The sequence below is a fragment of the Trachurus trachurus genome (assembly GCF_905171665.1).
Source record: "Trachurus trachurus genome assembly, chromosome: 14".
Classification (NCBI taxonomy): domain Eukaryota; kingdom Metazoa; phylum Chordata; class Actinopteri; order Carangiformes; family Carangidae; genus Trachurus; species Trachurus trachurus.
Window position 1 is genome coordinate 15782828 of NC_139903.1, and position 21606 is coordinate 15804433.

The following is a 21606-nucleotide window of genomic DNA, read 5'->3' on the forward strand; positions in this document are numbered from 1 at the left end:
GGGTCATAACATTAAAAACAGAAAAAAGACCAGCCACAGCTCCCCACAAGACCAGTTTCATACTCTCCATAATGCTTCATTTACCTGATATAATCACAAAATTTTTCTGGGGGGGGGTTGCATTCAGATGGCAGCCCCCCCTACTGAAAACATCTAACAGCGCGCCTGCACTGGTCCCCGCCCCATTCCTCCTGTCTGTGTAATCCTGCACAAACAAATGAGAATACTGAAGCAGACATGGGTAAAAACACAAACTCCTGTCCAAATGTAATGACTATGAATGTATTATTCATTGTGATTCATTACATCTTTGACAGGGCAGGTTTGACATGGAAATATTGTGAACACACCTTAACAAAAAGCAATGTGGATGCATTTATTCAATAACAATCAACAATGACAAAAACAAGTCTGTGCAAGTACAAAAGCACATACTAGCTACACAAACATGTGAGGGTTTGTGCAACGTAGTTAGCATCTTTTTTGTCCTTTTGTTTTGTTTTTATTCTTCCCCTTCACCTCTACTAATGTGCCATGCAGGGACAACAGTGAACCAGGGCTGCCACAACGAACTAGGGCCAACACTGCAACAGTCACCACACACAGGGGACAAGGGATTAGGGGTTGTGTTGTGGAATTGGGTTGATCACATGTGTGTGAGTGTGTCTGTGTGCCTGTCCATCTGTGTTTGAAAAGAGAAAAACACTAAAGATGGAATAATGAAAAGGGAAGATAAGGCTGCACTCGTTCAGAATTGGTAAGCAGCACGGTTGTCTTAGGGTTTACATGTCACACTCATCAACAAGGACATTATGTTTATTTTTTATGTTAAATATGAAGAGTAAAATTACTTTTTTTTCTCCACATGCTGATTTTATTCACAGGGGCTAAATGAGGTCAAATAGACATCACAACATATACAGTATGTTTTTTTAACAAAACGTATCGGCACATGACAGAGCTAGATACTTGAAAAGAAACACTGCACAAGCACAAAAGAGGATGATGCTTAGATTTAGACGAGCCCTAGTAGGTCAGTGTGTCTGTGAGTAAACAAAATATCTGATACAGATCCATTTCCATCCACTCAAAGTCAATTAAGGTGCCAAAGGCAAATTTCCACTGTGTTTTCAAACCATTGGACAATAAAGTCTTCTTATAAGAATAACGCTCCAAAGATATGTAGAAATGCTGCTCAAGTGTGTCATGTTGCAAATCTCACATTAGTAACCATGACATATTTAACATATATGATTTGTAACACATAGATAGAATAATTTTACATTTCACAAACCCTTATTCATAAACACTGATCGCGTCAATAGCTTTATCATTGTACCAGATGACCCATGAGGTGTGGTTTATTAAGTAGCAGATTCATCTAATCAGGCTTATAGGACACAAAACCTCACTGCAGGTTTGTATCTCACACAGGAAAGACACCATTTGAACTCTTAACACACTAACGTTACGGAGTTATTACGTTCTCATGTATACGACCGCCCATCACGGTGACATTGTGTTGCAGCCTGGTTTGACCCGACTACTGAATTGAACCTCAATTCAAAAATAACACCAGGATGGTGTCGGCTGCGTTTCTGAGGTGGTAAAGAGATCAATATTTTTTATGACAATGAATCAAAGGTGTGTTGAAGCTACAGAGAATTATCACTTGAATTTACAGTTCAACTTGAAACTGCTTATTGTGTAGATGTGTAGCTTCTGGTTCATCACTCTCACAGCTCCAATTGCATTGTTTTAGTGAAAAAACGCTAAAAAAAGAAACTAATTGTACACAAACACAAAGTTAGTGTTCACCTTTGTGAATCATTTTGCAGCTAAATAGACAAATGTTTCCTTCGGGAGCTGGTTGAAATCAAAGACAGAGCTAAAATATTTTAATACTGGACATAATGAATGATAATGTTGGTCCATCACTGATGACTATATTAATAATGTAGGTGACAGTTTGCAAACAAATTCACTATATCATCTAAATAGGTGGCATCTCTCCTAAAAAACACGCTTTATTGAAACCTTTGACATGATTCTGTCACAAATCACAACTGCAACATCAGGTAACGTTTCTCAGCATCATCAAAACTGTCCATATTCACAGCAGCAGCAGCAACAGCAGCAGCAGCAACACATCATTAGAAAGTAAACCCACCGCAATCAAAGGAATCAAAATCTGAGTCTGCCACTTCAAAGTCAAAGCTGTTGAAGTGAGGGGAGTCGAGCGCTGTGCTGCAGGTGTGGTAAGCTCCTGCTTGTCCCATGCCGGAGAAATCAGTGTTGAGTGGGAGGTCAGGAGCTTTGGCTTCCAGATTAGCAGATGAGCATGCACCCAGGTAACCCATCGCAGAGGACGCAGCAGCCCCTCCCATCAGTAGATAAACCGCCTTCACCGCCTGAGCGTTATTGATGCTGCCATGACGCAGGCAGCTTGACGAGCGCACACTTCCTCTGTAATTCCTGGTAAGGGGAGAATTCCTCCCTGTTGGGTTCAACGGTTAAAAAAACCAACACACATTGTGCAAGTTATTATTTACACAAACAAACAGACCAGATGAAAAAGAATTGCAATTTACAATTTAAAATTGTATCAATAAACTCTACAACTTGATAGAAAATGTTGGAGTGCACTCACCAGTCTCTCTTGGGGAGGGACAGGTCATGGGTCCTGGGGAGGGGGGCTCCCTGTCACTGATGGGGGGAGTCCCTGGATCTTTGTCAGGGATTTGCTCAGGCACCAGATCATGGAGAGTGATGTGTGGTGGTGGCGGCACCTGGTGTCTCTTACAGGAACTGAGAGGAGACGAAAGACTCTGTAGGAAATAAAATGATAATGACTTTTTTTTTTAAATCAAGGAGAGAATTTCACAGATCTCATCAATGAAATCTATAAATAATAAATATACACAGTGATTTTGCATTATTTTGTATTGTAATGGTCAGTTTTCAACCTTGCAAGCAGCAGACCTCAGAAACCGTGACTTAACTCAGCTGACTTTTCATCTGTGAAAAAGTTTACTATGTAAAATATCTAAACATGGATAAGATGCACTGGAACAAACTTTTATACTGACAGTCGAGGACACCCTGTCTTCTCTTCTAGTGTCATCATGTGGTTCTCATTTGTTATTATTGGATGGATCGGCACAGTGTTTAAAGATCCAACCCCTTCACCAAAAACGAATACATTATTAAGTAACACGTCTTAACTCACCGCTTTCACTTTTTTCAGCATGTTCAGCCATTGACTGAAAAGAAAAGAGGTAAGAGTGGTTATGTCATTACAGCCACGCATATGAAACCACTGATCCATCAATGCATCAAATGAAGTGCATGGCTGTGAAAGAACTGGAAAAACTGGTTGCAGGACTGGAATGAACAGTGTTAGCGTCTCTCAGAGATGCCTGCCCTGTCGAGCACACAACCTCCTACTCAGTTCTATTGTCAGTGGTGTGATTATTACACATTACATTATGGTTATGTGCAATGTGACAGGAGTAAATAAATTAGGGCTCCTTGCTAAGACTTAGATGAAGAGGTTGATACCAATCTCTTGTTTCTCCATTAAACATTAAGCCATGACCAGTTTAAGTTTGCATAACAATTAGAAAAAGGAAAATGAAACTACACCGAACAACCACCATATGAGTAAAAAGTGGTATCAGTCCTTTCATCTAACCCTGTCTAACAGATATTTGGTAATACTGTGACATTGCATCAGAAAACTATAAGATCTAGAGACTATATCCATCTGTAGGAACGAGAGAGAGAGGGAGAGAGAGCACAGTGAGAATCAGACCTGCAGTCTGCAGGAGTTTCAGCCAGCAGCAGCAGGTATTTGTAATGGGGCAGGATCAGGGCAAAGCAACAGTCCCTGCTGCCACCAGATGGTAACTTGGGCAGGTCTAGGATCTCCTTGCCCTCCACAATGGCCTCACAACTGCTCTGCAACAGCACCAGCTGGTCAGGGGGAGACAAGGCGTCGTGGCACACGAAGAGGGTGCCCTCAGCTGTGAGCTGCAGAAACCTCTTCTTCCATTGTTTGAAAATAAATCCACCTGGAAAGCAGGGGTAGGGAGGAGATGGCATGCAGGAGATGCTGCTGTGTAGTAATTAGGCTGTAACAAGCATTTCTAATCACAACCACACCCCCCCCACCCCAAAATAAAAAAACCCAAGCTTAGCGACAGTATTAGGCACGGTCACAGTGATCATTGCTGCAGCGCGAACAGTGTACAGCTGGATTAAAGCATGAACACTCTGTCACTCTGTCATCCCCACAGATTAAATGCAGTCAGATGGTTGGAGGATCAAAGGGCTGGGGTTGTGCGTCTGGACCAATCAGACGACCCGTGTGCACATGATCTAGCATGTTCACACGCAGACATCTGGATCTACACATATACTACGTGCATACTGTAAAAACACATTTTATTAAAGTTTATAAGAGAATTAAAAACCCAAGAGCTGATGAAAAAAAGATGGAGGAGATTGCTGAGGTTGTCTGGGCTACTGAGTGTATTTTTAGCTACAGTTTGAGATTATGTTTTCATCAGGGTGTAGATTATTTATCACTGCTCCATATTTACTTCTTAATATGCATCTGTATTATATACATATATATATATACTGTATATAAATCACTAAATTTAATAAAGTTTGTAATGGATCAATTAAGATTCTTTTATCAAAGTTGTATTTCATCTGAAAACCTCTGTGAACTCTGTAAACAACATCCAGCACTGCTCCAGTTTAAATGAGACCATATTTGTATTTCAATTCTAAGAAAAAATACAAATCAAATATAAGTATAAATATACATTTAAAAGTCAATCAGTATTTATACAATCTGGCAGTCATCAAATTTGGAAAGTAACAATCAGAGAACTGCAAAACTGCATTAAAAAGCTGACGATATGAAATAATTTTAACTCACAAAATGTCACCATGGATGTAACAATGGCCATTTAGTAAAGTAGAAAAGCAACTCACTGTACAACCTGAGTGTCCCACGGTGGATCCCAGCGAGGTTCATGTTAGCAGGCAACGTGTCCTGGTGTAACACAGGCTCAGAGAGAGACGTTTCAGGACCGGATGGGTGAAAAGCACCAGGCTCAATGTTTTAATGCTCAGTCTTAATCCTTATTCAGCTTTAATGCTCCAGAGATGCAGTTCAGCATTGCGCTATGAAAATGGGCTGTGATGATGCTGCACACACACACACACACACACACACACACACACACACACACACACACACACACACACACACACACACACACACACACACACACACACACACACACACACACACACACACACACACACACACACACACACACACACTGATGCTGTGAGAGCCACTGTGTGAAATGACATCAGCAGGATTCAACTGTTTTTGTTGAACATTTCTCTTTAATATAAATTCAGTTTATCATACACAGAATTAAAAGTTAAAAGTCTAAATCAATTTCATCTCTAATCTCTTGGGCTAATTTCCTCCTCTTCAAATCCAAACAGCACAGAAAACAATTCCAGTCACTTTTTATATGGTTGGCGTTTCCGCACGATTCTTGTGGACACAAGATCTCAGAAACATTTTGACTAAGCTTTTTAAAATTTTGGCAGAAACATTCAAAAGGACTCAAGACTTAAGGTGATAGGTCAAGGACGTGCTAACTTCACACAATAGTTTAGGGTTTGTGAATGTGATATTTCAGCATAAATGTCTATTTGGCTACAAGGATGAACTGACTGGATTTTGATGGTCAAAGGTCAAAGGTCAAGGTCACTGTGACCTCACAAAATCTGTTGGTTTTTTTTTGTTTGCCAGAATTCCTCCTGGGAATTCCTTCAGATTGTGCACATTATGAATAGACTTTTATAGGTCAAAGGTCAAAGGTCGACATTATCTGAAAACTTTTTTTTTGCCATTATGCAACTAATTACTATTTTACGACTCTGGATCGCAGGGTGGTAAGTTCTTCTCTTCCACAATGGTCATTAAAATACGAATCGGTCATGTTGAGTACTTTCCTGAACAATTTTATATCTTGTGATCATCTTGCATATTTAAATATCTTTAATCCAGTCAGATTACAACATCAGGGACTATTAATAAAACATATATCGTTACATATTGTGTTAACTTGAACAGACATTTAACTGTAAAAACTAGATATGTTAAAACACATGTAACTCAACTATAGATAAACCTGTGTGACTTTGCTTTATCAATGTCAAATTACAAAATTTTAAAATGTAACATTATCCCAGACTTTAAATTGTCTTGAAAAACAATAAATAACATACCGGTAATTCAAAATCAAATGTGTAAGGTTCACTATTACACAATGAGAGGAAAACAGAGGGAAGAACACAAACAACAACATCACAAAGGAAATACATAATGATCTGACATCTTGAATAAAACTGTTTGTATATAAAGACAGAAAGTGAAAAGTGGACTTCCCACACTACATTCTGTTGTGCACTGAATGCACCAAGTTGTGTTACTGCAAAGGAACTTAATCTCATTCTCACATGAAAAGTTTCATCCTCATCAAATTAAAACTAAATTATGGAAATACATTATGTTCCTGACCTGAACGGGTTATAAAAGCAACGTTTGTATGCAATTCAATATAAGATTAAATAAATGACTTCACCTTAAGAAATCTGTGATTTCCATTTGGACATAAAGATTATCTTTGCTTGCAATTTCTTACAACAACACATCAAAGGCACTGCCATTTTGTACCGTCTGTTGATGTGTTTTTACAGTATGTGATCAAACTGGCTCTGCTTGGAAGTTGCCAAAGCTTATCATTACCTTTCCATTCATCCATCTATCAGCCATACACCTTGCCCGTGCAGGGTCGCAGGTGCATTTTTCTAGACAAAATCAATTACTTGTGGTTTTGTGCTTATCAGGAATGATGGACACAAGTAGATGTTCAATAGGTGTTAAGTTTTCCTCGGTTCTGTGTGAAGTACTTGTTGTCTAGGAAAGTAGATCCTCATATTGTTTTCTGAAACAGTCCCCAGCTGGGAAGAAGTCCCAGCAACGCTCCTGGTACATCTTCCACACGTACGACTCCTAAAACAGCAGAGACAAGAATTCAAACGGGAAACTTAGCATTTTTCATTTATTACGGTCACAGTGGGAGAGAGAGAGAGAGATGGAAAAGAGAAGGAGGAAAAAGGATGGCATGCAGCAAGAGGTCACCAGGAATCTAAGCAGATTGTTAGACTATGTCTCAGCAGCAGTGCTGGTACTGTGCTAAAATGACTCAACAGGTCATCCTGCTGTTGGTGGTCCAGCCAACAATTGTACAAATGTTTTCAGACTGACCTGCCCAGTGTGCTCTGTCTCATCTTTGTTGATCAGGTACATTAAGAAGAACCTGGAAAAGATTCACACAATAATATTTTATCATGTACCTGCACATACAGTATATATAAAGGCACAGACTCGCATATTAAACCTGCACACACACTGTGACACACTGTGCAGAAGAAGTACTCACATGTAATTGGCGAGGTTGTGTTCATCAAAAGTGTGGGTCTCAAAGCCATGTGGCGTTGTGTCAAAGTAGTCACTTCCGATGCCACATATGAAGCATTTTGTCTGCACAAAAATCAGTGATGAGGTTTTTAAAGCATGTTGTGCACACATCAGGTAGAAGTGTAATCCTCAAGTATTTTACCTCCATGTCCTCCTTGACCTGCTCCTGTTGGTCTCTGAGTTCTCCAAAGGCATCAATGATCAGACCTACAGCACATGCACAGGTTATAAACAGTGTTAGTACCAAATAACATGACCTACAATATAACAAAGTGGTTTTTTTTTCAGACCAGCATCGTCTTTACCCTGAATAATAGCCAGCAGGATGACAATGACGAAGAAGAAGAAAGTGATATCAAAGACCACTCGATAAAGCTCGTATTCATCTCCAGCAGGATCCTCGATCTCGTCTCCAATGCCTCCACCAGCTCGTACACCCACGTACATGTGGAACAGGTAACACTGTAGTGAAGTAAAGAAATGACACATCATTTCAGGGGTAGTTCAGAAAAAGTAAAAAAGTGCACTTTTTGTTTTTCGATCAGCAGTGACGTACAGTCATCATGTCATCACATTTCATATCTGGCTCATCTTCGTCCTCACTCTTGTTGTAAAACTTGCGGAAGAAATTGAAGGCGACCACGGTGTAAAGATACACCACCACTGCCAGTAAGCCCACCGTCATCATCAGCTGGGAGAAAACAAGAAGGAAAACAGTTAGTACAATCAAACTGAAGCAAAATGAACACTACTGGATTTCTTCTGAACTTGCCTGTTTGCCATTGTGTGTGACTGAAGACAGGATTGTGCGCAGGGTCTTCACACCCATGGCAATATCCAGCAAGTGGCAGGCATAGAAGAAGTTGTTGTAATGCCCAAGCAAAGACATTATCGTGTACCAACAGAGATACAGGAAAGTCTATAAAGAGACAACAAGGAAGGTTAGTTCACTTCACAGCGGATATTAGAGTACAGTATTTTATTATAGACAGTGTAGAACAGTGTATAATACAGAAATTAAATATGGGTTTGCTTACACCGTCTGTGAACACAACACCAAATTTCCAGATCTGGTACTTAATGTCGATGGCAGTCACCCTAAAACCAAAGAAAATAATTTAATATCCATTTTTAATCAAGGGTTTGACTTTTGAAGAGTTACAGTATGTGACTGCATATTTTATTGTACTACCAACCAAGCAAAAGAGTTGTCAGGTTCTTCCTGTTTCTTCTCATGTTGTTGGCTCACATCCAGAGAGGCTAAATCAACACCCAAGAGTTCGGCGATTCTTTCTCTGCCATAAATGTCACCGTACTTATCCAGAACCTAGACACAGACATTAGATTATACATTAACATGCTCTAGAGAGCCCATTTCGCAACCTTCAAAGTAAAAAACAACTAAACATAACTCACCTTTCGCTTGACAAATTTATCCCAATAGTTGTTTGGGAAAGAGCTGCAAAAAAGAACACAATTTATTGATATATTAATCAAATCAAGGAAGACAATCTGTGGGTATTGGAAGACGTATTCTTGTGAGTCAACCTAATGTTCAGACTACAGCGTTTTGGTTAAGAATCAAATCATTCTTTTATCCACATACGGTGTATTGAGGACCAGTCTGTCCCACTGGCCCTTGATGTCATCATCCTCAGGTTGCTCAGTGATGTAGAGGCCATCAAACTCCAGCTTCCTGGCAAGTTCCTTCTCCCTTTTAAAGATCACCAGAGGAATCTGACAAAAACAATTGACAATACTGAGGCATGTGACAGGAATCAGTTTCTGGTATCAGACAGAACATTGTACAGTGAAACACTTCAAGAACTCTGTGATTTTTTTTTTTTTTTTAGCATCTGGCACTTTTGTGCCCATGATACCTTGAGGCAGTTGTATCCAATGATGCAGATGAATGAGATGACTGTGTGCAGGATGGCAAGGAAAGACAATGTGGGCTGCATGTAGCCAGTGCTCTCCTCTAAATAGAAATAAATTGGCACATCTTCTTCATCCTCGTCCCCTTCACCCATCCCAGATCCCTCAGCTTCTTCCCCTGAACCTTCAAACAACCCAGAGCCCTCGAACATCCCGCTTCCTTCCGACAGTCCAGATCCTTCCATGTCATCACCCTCAGGCGGGGTGTCAGACACCTAAACACAACGGAGCAATGTAGAGAAGAACAGCTTGGTAGTCTACATGAGGAAATCTCAGACAGTTCAAATGGTTATTTCCTTTGACAAATAACAAGCACAATATAATCATTCAAATGCAAAATAATGTTTTTACCTTGTAGAACAGCAGAATGAAATTCAGGGCAAATGCAAGGAACAGAGCCAAAAACCGCAGGTTGTAGAAGTTTCTGGAGAGGTAGTTCTGCAAAACAGAGATGGAAATTTTAATGAGTTGGTGAGTGGACAGTATTGTTGAAATTATGTCAACAAATGACATTTTGGAGAGAAATATGAGCAGCAGTGTCACCATGAATTTATTTCTTTGGGTTTCCAGCTCAGTCCAAATTTGAAAACCTCCTCCCGTTTTCGGCTTCTTCTCTTTTTTTGCTCGTGCTTTCTTTGGTTCTTTTGGTTGCTCTTCCTCTTTGGCCGGGGATTCTTTCTCTGCTTTCTCTCCAGTTTCAACACTAAAAACATCAAATATCAAAATCTGTGATATACAGTCATACTCCCACTGTATTGTACAGTATATACTGGCAATGATATCAATGATGCAGGATTTGGCAGTAGAAATAATCCAGGACATTTACCAAAACTGCAAATTGAAAAATCAATTGTGGATGTAAAATATTCTTATATCTTATGGGAGCCTTGATCAGTCCAGTCCAGTCTGTTATTTACAGTTATGACGGAGAGATAAGTGTTGAGAACATATAAATGTAGATGCAAAAACAGACAAACAAATCTTTCTTACTCGGCCTTTTCAGGCTCTGGAGGAGGCTCCTCAACAGGAACAGGTTCAGGAGGCTTCTGGCTGGCATCGGCCTCTTCAGGTGGCTGTAAAAAACACACCATAGCCATCATGATTTTATGTTTCCTTTTTTTTTAATTTTTTTTTTTACCTTATTTCTAATTTTGTTTGTTAAATATATTATACAACCCTTGATACTTTTCTTGAACTAATTATTACCATGCAAAAATAGTTAGTAATTGAAGTACCCAAGATGTAAGCTTACCATCTTTCTCTTTGTTATGGGAGTTCCTTCAGGAGTTGGAGGTTCAACAACTGCCTCTATACCCATGTCTCCAAGTCCACCTGGAGCATCAATGCCTGGTATCCTCCCACCCTCTTTTTCCTGGGTGTCTTCCTCTTCCTCCTCTCCACTCCCAGTCTCCCCAGTGTCTGTTACCCCTCCGGTGTCTTGTTCTTCCCCTGTCCCTTGCTCCCCAGGTCCATCTCCATGCACATCATCCTGAGTGGGATCTGGCATACTCGCTAAAATCTCAGTCACTGTGATATTCTTAGCTCCCTCCACCAAGCCACCACCAAACAGTGTTTGCCAGATGATCATAAAGAAGCCTTTGCACACGTTGTAAATGAAGTGTAGTATACCCATTAGGATGGTCCAGAAAAACGTGGACAAAGCCACCACGATTTCCTTGAAGGTCATCTTTCGAACTCTGCGATATTGTCTGCGAAGGTTACGGAAGGTGAAAATGCTGAAGAAACTGAACATGCTGTTTATAAAGTCTGCAAAGGCAGAGCTCGATTCAGGCTGCGCTTCCTCTCCACCATCCTCATCTCCTCCTCCATTTGCTCCCCCTGCTGCCACCGCCTCACCTCCACCTTCATCTCCTTCGTCATCTTCCTCTCCCTTTTCCTCTTCTTCCTGCTCTGAAATCTGAGAGGCTATATTCATCTCAAAGATGGTGTCCTCACAGAAGTTGACAAACATCTCCATCTTCTCCGATTCACCACCCTCATTGACCACATCAAAGATGAACTGTCGTTTGGACTCTCTGACCTGAGGCATCTCCCACTGTCGGCGGTTAACTTCACTGATTTCAAAGTAGATGCGCTCGATCTTCCTGCTAGCACCCATTATTTCAATCCGGCCCAGGAAGGGGCGGAAGTAGTTCAGCACACTCTCTGCTTGCTCAAGGAAGTTTTGTAGCCTGGTGTCATGGGGAACATGCTCAGAGAGGTTAGTGAGCAGCACCGCGATGTTGAAGCCAATGTCCTTGGCAGGTTCTTGGAAGCGATTGGCGAACTCCTCATAGTTGATCATGTCATTCTCATCTGCCTCTGAGCAGGACAGTAGGAACTGGATCTCAGAAGGGGAGTACTGTTTCTGACTGTCCATGGCCTTCTGGAAGTCCTTCTTGGAGATCAGTCCTCGCGGGTCTGTGACATAATCACGGTAAGCATCCGAGGCCACGATGTCTTTCAGTTTGAGGAACATGTCGAAGAACTTGAGGATCATCTCAACGTTGCTGGAGGACTCAACCAACATGTCTACCATCTGGCGGGCAATTGTACCATTTACTATGTTTCCTGAGTAATAAAGAGCAAAATTGGTGAATACGTTTGAACAGGACAAGATGGGATGAGATGAAAACTGTTGGGGATGATAAAATAAGACAAAAACGTGTTACCCTCTAAGAGTGACAGCAACATAACAACCATGTCTTTCTGTAGGTCAAGAAGCTCCTTCAGCAAACCAATCTGGCTTGAGTCCTGTGACAATAAAGAGATGCACAAGATCTTACAGTAATGGCGACAGATTATAAATCATTTGAAAATATTAGGGGTCAAATAGATTTATAGAGATGCAATAGTCATTGGTGAAATGGAAAACACAGGTGAAAAGTGTCAAGAGTTATCACACAAAATTATTTTAACATACCGTGAAGTAACCCAAATAACTGTTATGATATGAGGTGTATTACAATCAAAATAATGTGTGTTGAATACACTCAAATACACAACAAAGAGGGTGCTGCAAAAATAAGTTAATTAACAAACCCCTCATGCTGAGAGAATTAACCAAAATGTAAAATGGTTCAACAATCCAAGAATGTCAAAATGTAACTACGTAGTCTCCCCCATCTTAACATAAATCCTGGTTTCAGTGAATGTTAGTTAATTATTCCTGTCTGAATACCAATTACATCTTCACTATAGTAATTATTAAATTTAATAGCTGAACCCATCAATAAATGTCACATATTTTCTTCAATTCTTAATTCTTTTATCTAGAGAAACCCAGCTGATGTTGTCTTCTGTAAAAAAAAAAAACAGAATACATTTTGATTACCATCGGCCGATCTAATTCTCTTCATATGGTTTGTGTTTGGACATATAAAGCTGCGTAATTTGCTCCAGAAGTTTCTATAAGCAGTAGCAGAACTGGACAATAGACTACATTCCAACATATACTGTTATTTGATCAGTGCTTAGACAGTGTTATAGCCAAAGCAACACAGAAGCCACAAAGCAACACACTACAAATGAACAGCATAACTCAGGTTAATCATTAGTGAGTGACAATGGCAACCGAATCGTAACCCCTGTTAAATGTGGGCACACAAAGTGGATGTCACATTAAAATGTATATTTCAACACCAAATAATTTCATATTAAAGTGTAAACTCCAACAGTGGAGGTTAAAAGTCAGTCCCTCTTTCAGGATGTTTTGTAGTCACCATGTTTTCTTGAATAATGATTTCTCCATTTTCATTTGACATCTGTGCTAAAAGAATACAGCAATTTAATGAGCACTGGGATCCAACAACAGTAGAGCAGGGAAATGTTTGGGTCTCACATAATACTATATCTGGTGAGGTAAATCTGAACTTGGCAAAGCTGCTGCTGGAGTTACATCAACTTGATGCTTTTGCAATTTTACAATGCAGACTGTCTTCAGTTCAGTAGTAAGTTCAACCTGTTATGTTCAGTTCAGTTCAAAACCAGCCTATGCAAACACTAAACATACGGTTAATAGCTCAGTGGTCATTGATTTATGATTGATTTATCAAATTATGTTCTGTTTCGATGGCTTTCGGTCTTTAATATGCTTTTAATTAAGAAATAACATACTGGGAATTTGTCACTTAACTGAAAATGACACTTTCAGTCAGTTAGGAAATTCACTGCTGAAAGCTGTTCAATCAGTGACAATTGTAAATCGGTAAAGTCAGTTAATCTCTAATGAATAGTATGACAATACAGCATGTATTGCAATATACTTTTTTGACTCTTCCATGTATACAAAGCCCTGATTAAGACCTTTCAAATGGAGTCAAACCTTATTTCATCTTTAAAAACTGGTGGATATAAAACAACCCGATGAGGAAAACCAACACTTGATAAATTTCAAACTAGTAAACACAATATCACATCAATAGATAAATAAAATGGATACATACTTTACCCTGTATTGACCATGTGGAAAATAGTTTAAATAATGAATGAATAATTCAGTTGTTAAACATTTAAAACATAATTGCATTTTCAAATACTTTTGTGTAGGACAAATGCTTCCTTCCATTTCACAGTGAAACAATGTTTGGCTAGTATAAATTTACACACTAAGGGCCCTATTTTAAGCACAACAGCAAACCCAAGCTTATGCTATTATGACGGCGGATTTGCCAGGTGATATGAAAGGACGCTTCTCTGCAGATGAAATAATCTGCTCATGCACTGAGTGAAAAGCGTGTCTGTTTACTGTTTATTTTAAGAACTATTCCATCATTCCTTTGTGTCATGTATTTACTTTGCTCCTGTTGATAAAATCACCAATCCTCATCTAAAATACCCCCTGTTCGCTGGTGTACCATACCAAATATGGTTACTGCCAAAACAGAACAGCCAATAACAGATGGGATTATCAAAAACATATATATATATACATAAAAAAGAGCAGCACATGGAAAAGTAATTTGTGTTAAATGCCTCTTATGTGTTAGAGTATGCAGAGCTGGGAACGTATTTAAGTGTTCATGGCTTGGCTCTTAACTTGGATGTATGATTAAAGGGTTATGCATGCAAACACTTAACTTATAATAACAGTGTGCTATTAGCCTCAGTTCTCCACTGAGGGTGAGAGCACTATAGAGCAGAAAAGTCATGTGATTTCTCTCATTGACCATTCATAAAGATGCACCATATTGTCTGATATCAAAGTGATTCCACACTTTTGGTCAGGTTGGTTTGTTGAAGAATGAAATTACATTTAAATGCATTTGATATTTTAGGGAAAAGTACAGGTGATATTAGTTACATTAATAATGGCACTGTCGTTGTTTTGAAGCTGAAACTGCAGTGAAATTGGATTCGGCCATCATTAATTTCAACTCGTACACCTGTGATCCTCCATCATCCATTCGAATTAATATGAGGAACCACTTTCAAACCAGCCCATACAGTAAGCACAAATAAATGGTGGAAATCCAAAGTGACTTTACTCTAAAAATGTAATATTCAGGCATACATATGCATTGTATGAAGGCTACCTACTAAACAAAATTTTGCAAGCGTGTTTATTATGAGGCTTGTGACAGCATGCAACATGTAAGGAGCTGCAATATGGGTCACATTGTTTGAATATACATATTATACTTGTGCCCAGTGAGATAAAGTCCACTGAAATCAACAGAAAGATATTTCTGAAGGCTCTGTAATGATCGGATGATTAACTGCAATGTTAACCCTCATTTTCATTCCTCATAATAACCACAGAGAAACAGACAATGAGTCCCAGTTCACAACTGAAGCAACACGAGGCTCTATCACACCCAGTGAAAACCACGCCTGAAAATATCAGTGCACATCTGAAGATGCAGAGAGGCAACACAGTTTGTACAGAAAAGAAAGGGTGTTCATTTGGAAACTATGATCAACTGATTAGTTGGGCGTACCTGTGCCAGCTTCATCATCATGTGAGCAAAGACATGAAGGAACCCCACAATGGCGTCCCACAGCCTGCTGTGAGCCAGGGACTGCTGGTTGCCAGTACATGGGCCCTGAAGACAGAATCTGGGTGTTACACAGAAAACATCCAACCAGCAGGTGTTAAAGCCTGATTCGTTCCAAAATCTTACCTGAATATATTCAGTTAGACTGTTGAAAATCTGTTTTGCCACTGTCATAGCTTTGGAGAAATTCTTTTTGCCCGGATCATCGATAATGTCCTTCCCAGAGTAATACCAGTAGAAATCACTGATAGACTCCTAAATTGAAAAAAGGAGAGTTAAGTAAAATATGCCTATACTGTAGCATAAAAATGATTTATTCTCAAATAACTTGTTTTCAGAGTGAAAAGTTTAACTTTGCATGTACGTAAAACCCTTCTTAATCAGGTTAAAACACCAAATACAAAATACTTACAGTGCTGAAATCATGTGACTCTGGATTTTTTGAACGACCAAATAAAAAACCTTTGGGAACTAAAACATGACTTAAAATCTACGGCACAGTTGGAAGTGCACATCCACTTAATCATTATAAATGTAACTTTTGTGCCAAAACAATCACCAATGTGGTCTTTTTTCTTTTTTTTAATCTCAGACCTTTTGCTTTATCTTAACTAATTTCACTCTTAAGGCTGAATGACTGTGAAGCAGCACCTGGAGTCGGAGGAGGTAATCTACGGTACAGATGATGATGTTGATGGTAGTTGTGCTTCCTGTCTGCGTCCGCAAGTAGTTCTGAAAATCTGCAGCAACATAGAGATCATTGTGTAGTGATAGTAGGAGTAGTAATGCCGTTGGTTTGTATCTAATTTTAAGTGCAATTTGGATCATGAGTCTTTCTCACCGTTATTGTGACCCTCGCAAAGCAGCTGCAAGAAGCGGAAGAGGTCACAGGTGAACTCATCATCTGACATCACTTTCTCATCTACAAAAAAATAGGAAAAAAAGAGAAATGAATGAAAGTGTTAAATTTGTTTAGTTGAGATCAGAATAAATACCTTATTAAAAAGGGCTTACTGATAATCGCTTAAACTGATAATTACTTTGCCTTAGCAAAGCGTATCGGTAATAAAATTAACTTCTCGACTTACCATTGTCTCTAAATGGATTTTAGTAATGGACAGTGTAACTTGTGACAGAGCGTTGTGTTTTTACTAAAAACTAAAGAATGAGTCACAATAATTTGTTTAAATAGTATTAATGGAAGAACTACAAATGTCTAAAGTACAATCAAGTGTCAAACAGGGGCATAAGCATCACATGCAAACGGTTAATGTACAAACAAGCTGCAGTGAAAAATTAACAGTAATGAACAAACAGAATAACAACAGGTATACACTACGTAGACAATAAAAGTACACAAATACAATACAATAAGAATAAATACACAATAAGAAAGACAACATTAAAGTTAAAAAATTGCAGTACTTGGGGGTGAACTGGTCATCTGTAGTGTGTCAGCCCATTAATAAAATAAATTGATTAAAAAACTAAAAACTAAAAAAAAAAAAAACACCATTTTGAAATATACCAAAAAAAAACAAAATTGGGCTTTATACTGCCTATGAAGAATATAACCTGATGCCAATTCACCACTGGTGGTAATGAATACACACACGACAACACAAACACACAGAGACAGAAACATGCAGCGCAAATTAAGTTAAATGTCAGAGAGGTTGGGGCATTGTCCATCAAAATATGGAAGGGAATCCAGCTTCTTAGTCACATCAAAATTACATCTTGAGGAGCTATCTAACTATTTAATCCCTAAAATGAAGGCAGTTTACAAGATAGGAGAATACTACATTCTATTCTATTCTATTCTATTCTATTCATTTATTTATTTTAAATTGAGTAAAAAAAAATATGTGTGTATTGTATGTTCATACTTGATGCAGTGCAATAATTGAAAATGAGAACAACCTCTGAAAATGTGCCTGGAGTTCAAGGATATGGAATGAGGAGCTAAATCACTATTGATAGAAAATGTTTTTTATTTAAGTTTCAGTAGGGTTTCATGAATAGAAAAAGACCAGATTCCTTTCATTGTCTTTTGAGATGAACAAGAAATGTGAGGAGGAACACGAGCTATGAACATGAAAGATGGACAGAGGCATCCAATCCTCTCTTGGCAGAATTTTTATGTTAGGAAAAAGAAGTGATGGAGCCAGAGGGACAGGGGAGGCTGAGAGAGAGAGAGAAAGAGAGAGAGGAATGAGAGGAACAGAGAGGCAGATGGACAGAAACATGATTTACCCCGATCTAGGTTCAAGTCTGAGGACCATGAAAGAAGGGACAAGGGAGAGGTGGCAGTGATCGTGGGGAAGGGAGAGAGGATCAGTGTGTTGACAACAGAAGAGGACTAAGAGATGAGGAGGGGGAGATTAACAACATCCCATGGCAAATTCATTCAGGTAGAATTTCAAATGAACCTCCAGAATTAGATGAAAAAACGTCGGTAAAACAGTAGGTGAAGGCCAATCAACAAGTCAAACTACTAGACATACTAAAGACAAAAAAATACACCTACGTTAAAAAAAAAACACTTAAATCGATTTTTTTTTTTTTTTTTTTTTTACAATCATTCAAGTGTTAATAATATTTAATGTTAGGAAACGTATCATTCAGCTAAATTAAAGTTTGTGCAGTAAATACAACAGATGGAAAAATTTAGAGGAAGATGAATCAACAAATGAGGAATCATTGACTCATGTCTATTTTGGATTGATTGATTTCTTCATTTGATATGTTAATGATGATAATGTGAATACTTTATTTACAGAAAAAAACAAAACATTTCTGCAGTATACTGCAAAGTCTGATGAGGATGTCTCTGATCTACAATGCACACAAATGATTTATTTGGGATTTTTGGGACATATGCAGTCAAGTGAAGACACCCAGACCTCGAGCACACAGACATTTTTTAGTATGATTTTGATTTTCAGTTTATTTTGGTTAAACCTTCTGTGCACAGTTTCCAAACCTGTGTCAACAAATGGTGCACTTCTACATGGTACGAAATTGTAAAATGGGAATAAGTAGGAATTTTTGGGTCTCTGTAAATATGATCATGAAGGGAACGCCTTAATCTCCGCTATTTAAAGATTATCTTCTGTTGCGAACTGGCATGATTCAAATGAAACTGATGTTGAATGTAATCCTTGTTAGCACCTTGTCCTGCTGTCCAGTCAGAGAGGACATCTTTTAGCAGTCACTTCTCTGTAAACAACTTCAACTCTCATTGTTCTGTTTATAATTTCCACTTTCTCACATGGCTGGTGATTGTGCGTGATGTTGTGTAATGAGATGAGAGAGTTAAGTGTGTTCATTGTAATCTGTGCCTTCAAATGAAGCAGATTATCTATTACATGATAATGGCTGTGACGTGATGTTTTTCCTGCTCAGTCTTGGGCCCTAATAGGTGTGGAAATGTGATGGTGAAGAAAAGAGCATGGAGACTTACTCGTGCCCTCCTCTGACACCATGCCCAGCCCCTCAGCCTTGTTCTGCCTCTCAAAGGCATTTAGGTCCAGGACACTACAGAGACAAAAAACAAAAAAACAAAAACAAAAACAAACCCACACTCTAAATGTGAGCACTGTGGTAACTTTACTATTCAAAAGTTGAAACTTGCTTAAAAACTGACCAGCATGTCTGCATCAGTGCTTGGACACTCAAAAAGAAGCCCACATCCTTCTTATCCCTCAGGTACTCCAGCATTTTCTGACAAAAAAAGAAGGTACAATGCATAAAAAGTACTTTTAAAGTAGTTTTAAATTACAAAATGTAATTTGTGACAGTTACAGAGCACACACCTGTTGAACCTCACAGTTCCCACCATTAAGGATCGATATGCCCAGCTTGAGGGTTGTAGACACCATCGGTCCCGTCTCACCTAGAGCAAAAAATATAGTCATAAAGGTTAAGGTGAGGTTAAACAGAACCACAGTGAGGGCAGGGTTGTTGGACAGGATAAGGAGCTAGACTACCTTTGCAGGCACTGATCATTTGCAGGACCATTTCTGCAGCACCACGGTTATGAAGTCTAGCCTGCTGGTACAGAAGCCTTTGTTTCTCCATTTCTTTTTCCTGCGGTGAACACAAACATTATGAGCATCTGGTCTTTTCTACATATATATTTCAGAGAGAATTTAAATGGATAGAAAAGGACTCTTTTGGGCCAGAAATAGAAAATCACCAGATGTTTTAGTGTTTATTCAAAAAGTTGTCCTTTCTATCCATTCACATTCTCAATTTCAGTTCTCATTCACTCACCTTTCACTCAAATCCCTAACTTTTCTTCTCAAATGCTTCATAGAACATGAAGAGCCCAATCATTGAAAAAAACAACCTATTGATAAATCATATACTGTATCACATCATGCTTTTTCCTCTAAAACTTACCGATTCTTCTCTTTTCTGTGTGCAGTAATATTTCATTTTTACCAAAATTTGCATTCTAGGTTATAAATGTTCATCTAGAGTATCTATCTTACTCACACACTCTGTCATCCAACTTTATTAGTCATGGAGTTGTTATACTACTTCCTCACGTTTGCTGGCTGGAGCAAGCGTTAGACTACAGGAAACAGCCCAATGGCCTTAGGCTTTCAGCCGTGTAGCTTACCAAAGTGTCTTTAATGCAGTAGCCGTGCAAATAAGATACTTTGGACAAAAGCTGTATTCCCTCTGCATCGGAGATATTTCTTTGGCATTTCACAGTCATGTGCCTTTGCTTTGACTGAATGCAAAATTTAGAAAAACAAATACATTGCTGTGGCTTTAATAGCCTTTAATTGCTACCTGTGCAAATGCACACAACAATATAATTATACAGTATATTAATGAGTCAATATCTTTGAAATCTCAAATGAATATCTCTGAATTCAGAGAACAAATTTAACATTCCTCTGTTCAGCCACATCACAAATACACTTGTATCATCCCACATCCTGACCCTAAAAACACCCTCCACCCCTCCCTCCCCATGCCCACCCCCCCACCCACCCACCCACCCACATATGCCTCACACTATGTGTCGTGCAGTTGGACCTCACACTTGTGTTGCAGTCCCTGACTGTCCAATGAACCTGATTATGAACTGAATATGATGCATGTGAAATGTCTATGTGTCTGAATATGTAGCATTTAACATTGCATGTTCTACACTGGCTTTCACTGTAGTCTGTCAGTATGCTATGTGAGTGGGGGAAGGGAACATTGATCAGTAGCATGCAGTTATTAAAGACTGTTGTTATGAAGGTGAGAGGGATTACATGGAACAATGGGAAAATAAAGAAACAGAGAGAAAGACAAATGGGACAGAGATATAAAGTGGGAGGAATGAGTATGTGTTAAATAACATCCACAATCATTAACAACAGAGAACATGTTTTAAGTGAACACCTTCACTATCCTTACCTGAATATTTGTATATGTATCATCTTTTAGTATTTTTAACTCCCCACTTTGGTAGCGGGTATTGGCAAAGAACAAAATTGCTTATGTTCAAAAAACAAAAATCTTCAGTATTTTAGCTCCAGCTGCTTAAAACAGTAAAGTCAGCACTGTGTGTATCAATGAGTACAGTGTCTGAGACTCATAAACTTGACCCAAGGAATGCAGTCAAGGCCTGCACAGTGGCAGATGGTGCTGCTTTTCAGAGTAAACCATAAAGTATAACAAGCGCTGCCAACCCACTCCAATTCTATGAGCTGTACAATTTAAGGGATGGACAGTAAAACTTGAGGAATGGACAGTTTGAGCGACAGTTTTCTTACATAACTTCATCAAAAAATGGTTTGCATTGTCCATCAAGCCAAGTTGATACCTGCCCATTATTATTATTTGTTAAGGTCATGAATATTAGTTTGATTATCATTGTGGTTATTCTTGATGTTAATTCTACATTATTAATTGAATTTAATCTAATTAGACCCAATCCAGAATGAAGACACACAGAGACTAGTAGGTCTTTTGTAAATGGTATATGCAAATATTTGCATTGCTTGTTACTGGAGTACAATAACTTTTTGTCTCAAGTTGTTGTGGGGATTTGGGGAAAATATTTCACACGTAGCAATTCCAAAG

General features: G+C 38.8%; 1 protein-coding gene across 1 annotated transcript in view; it reads right to left on the reverse strand.

Moving 5' to 3' along the window:
- Positions 1–5825: 5825 nt before the first annotated feature.
- Positions 5826–21606, reverse strand: part of LOC310996666 (ryanodine receptor 1-like) — a 45079-nt gene continuing 29298 nt past the window's right edge. Inside the window, exons 82-106 of the mRNA XM_083986107.1 lie at positions 19506–19605; positions 19332–19411; positions 19163–19239; positions 18980–19053; positions 16355–16435; positions 16165–16253; positions 15640–15768; positions 15457–15561; positions 12190–12271; positions 10770–12088; positions 10508–10590; positions 10061–10220; positions 9869–9955; positions 9463–9732; positions 9189–9319; positions 8999–9041; positions 8779–8909; positions 8620–8680; positions 8355–8501; positions 8139–8273; positions 7888–8044; positions 7725–7789; positions 7545–7645; positions 7370–7421; positions 5826–7114 (exon numbers count right to left, since the gene is read on the reverse strand). Coding sequence (XP_083842233.1) covers positions 7019–7114; positions 7370–7421; positions 7545–7645; positions 7725–7789; positions 7888–8044; positions 8139–8273; positions 8355–8501; positions 8620–8680; positions 8779–8909; positions 8999–9041; positions 9189–9319; positions 9463–9732; positions 9869–9955; positions 10061–10220; positions 10508–10590; positions 10770–12088; positions 12190–12271; positions 15457–15561; positions 15640–15768; positions 16165–16253; positions 16355–16435; positions 18980–19053; positions 19163–19239; positions 19332–19411; positions 19506–19605 — 3855 coding nt within the window. The 3' untranslated portion in view covers positions 5826–7018. The remainder of the gene's footprint in view (positions 7115–7369; positions 7422–7544; positions 7646–7724; positions 7790–7887; positions 8045–8138; positions 8274–8354; positions 8502–8619; positions 8681–8778; positions 8910–8998; positions 9042–9188; positions 9320–9462; positions 9733–9868; positions 9956–10060; positions 10221–10507; positions 10591–10769; positions 12089–12189; positions 12272–15456; positions 15562–15639; positions 15769–16164; positions 16254–16354; positions 16436–18979; positions 19054–19162; positions 19240–19331; positions 19412–19505; positions 19606–21606) is intronic.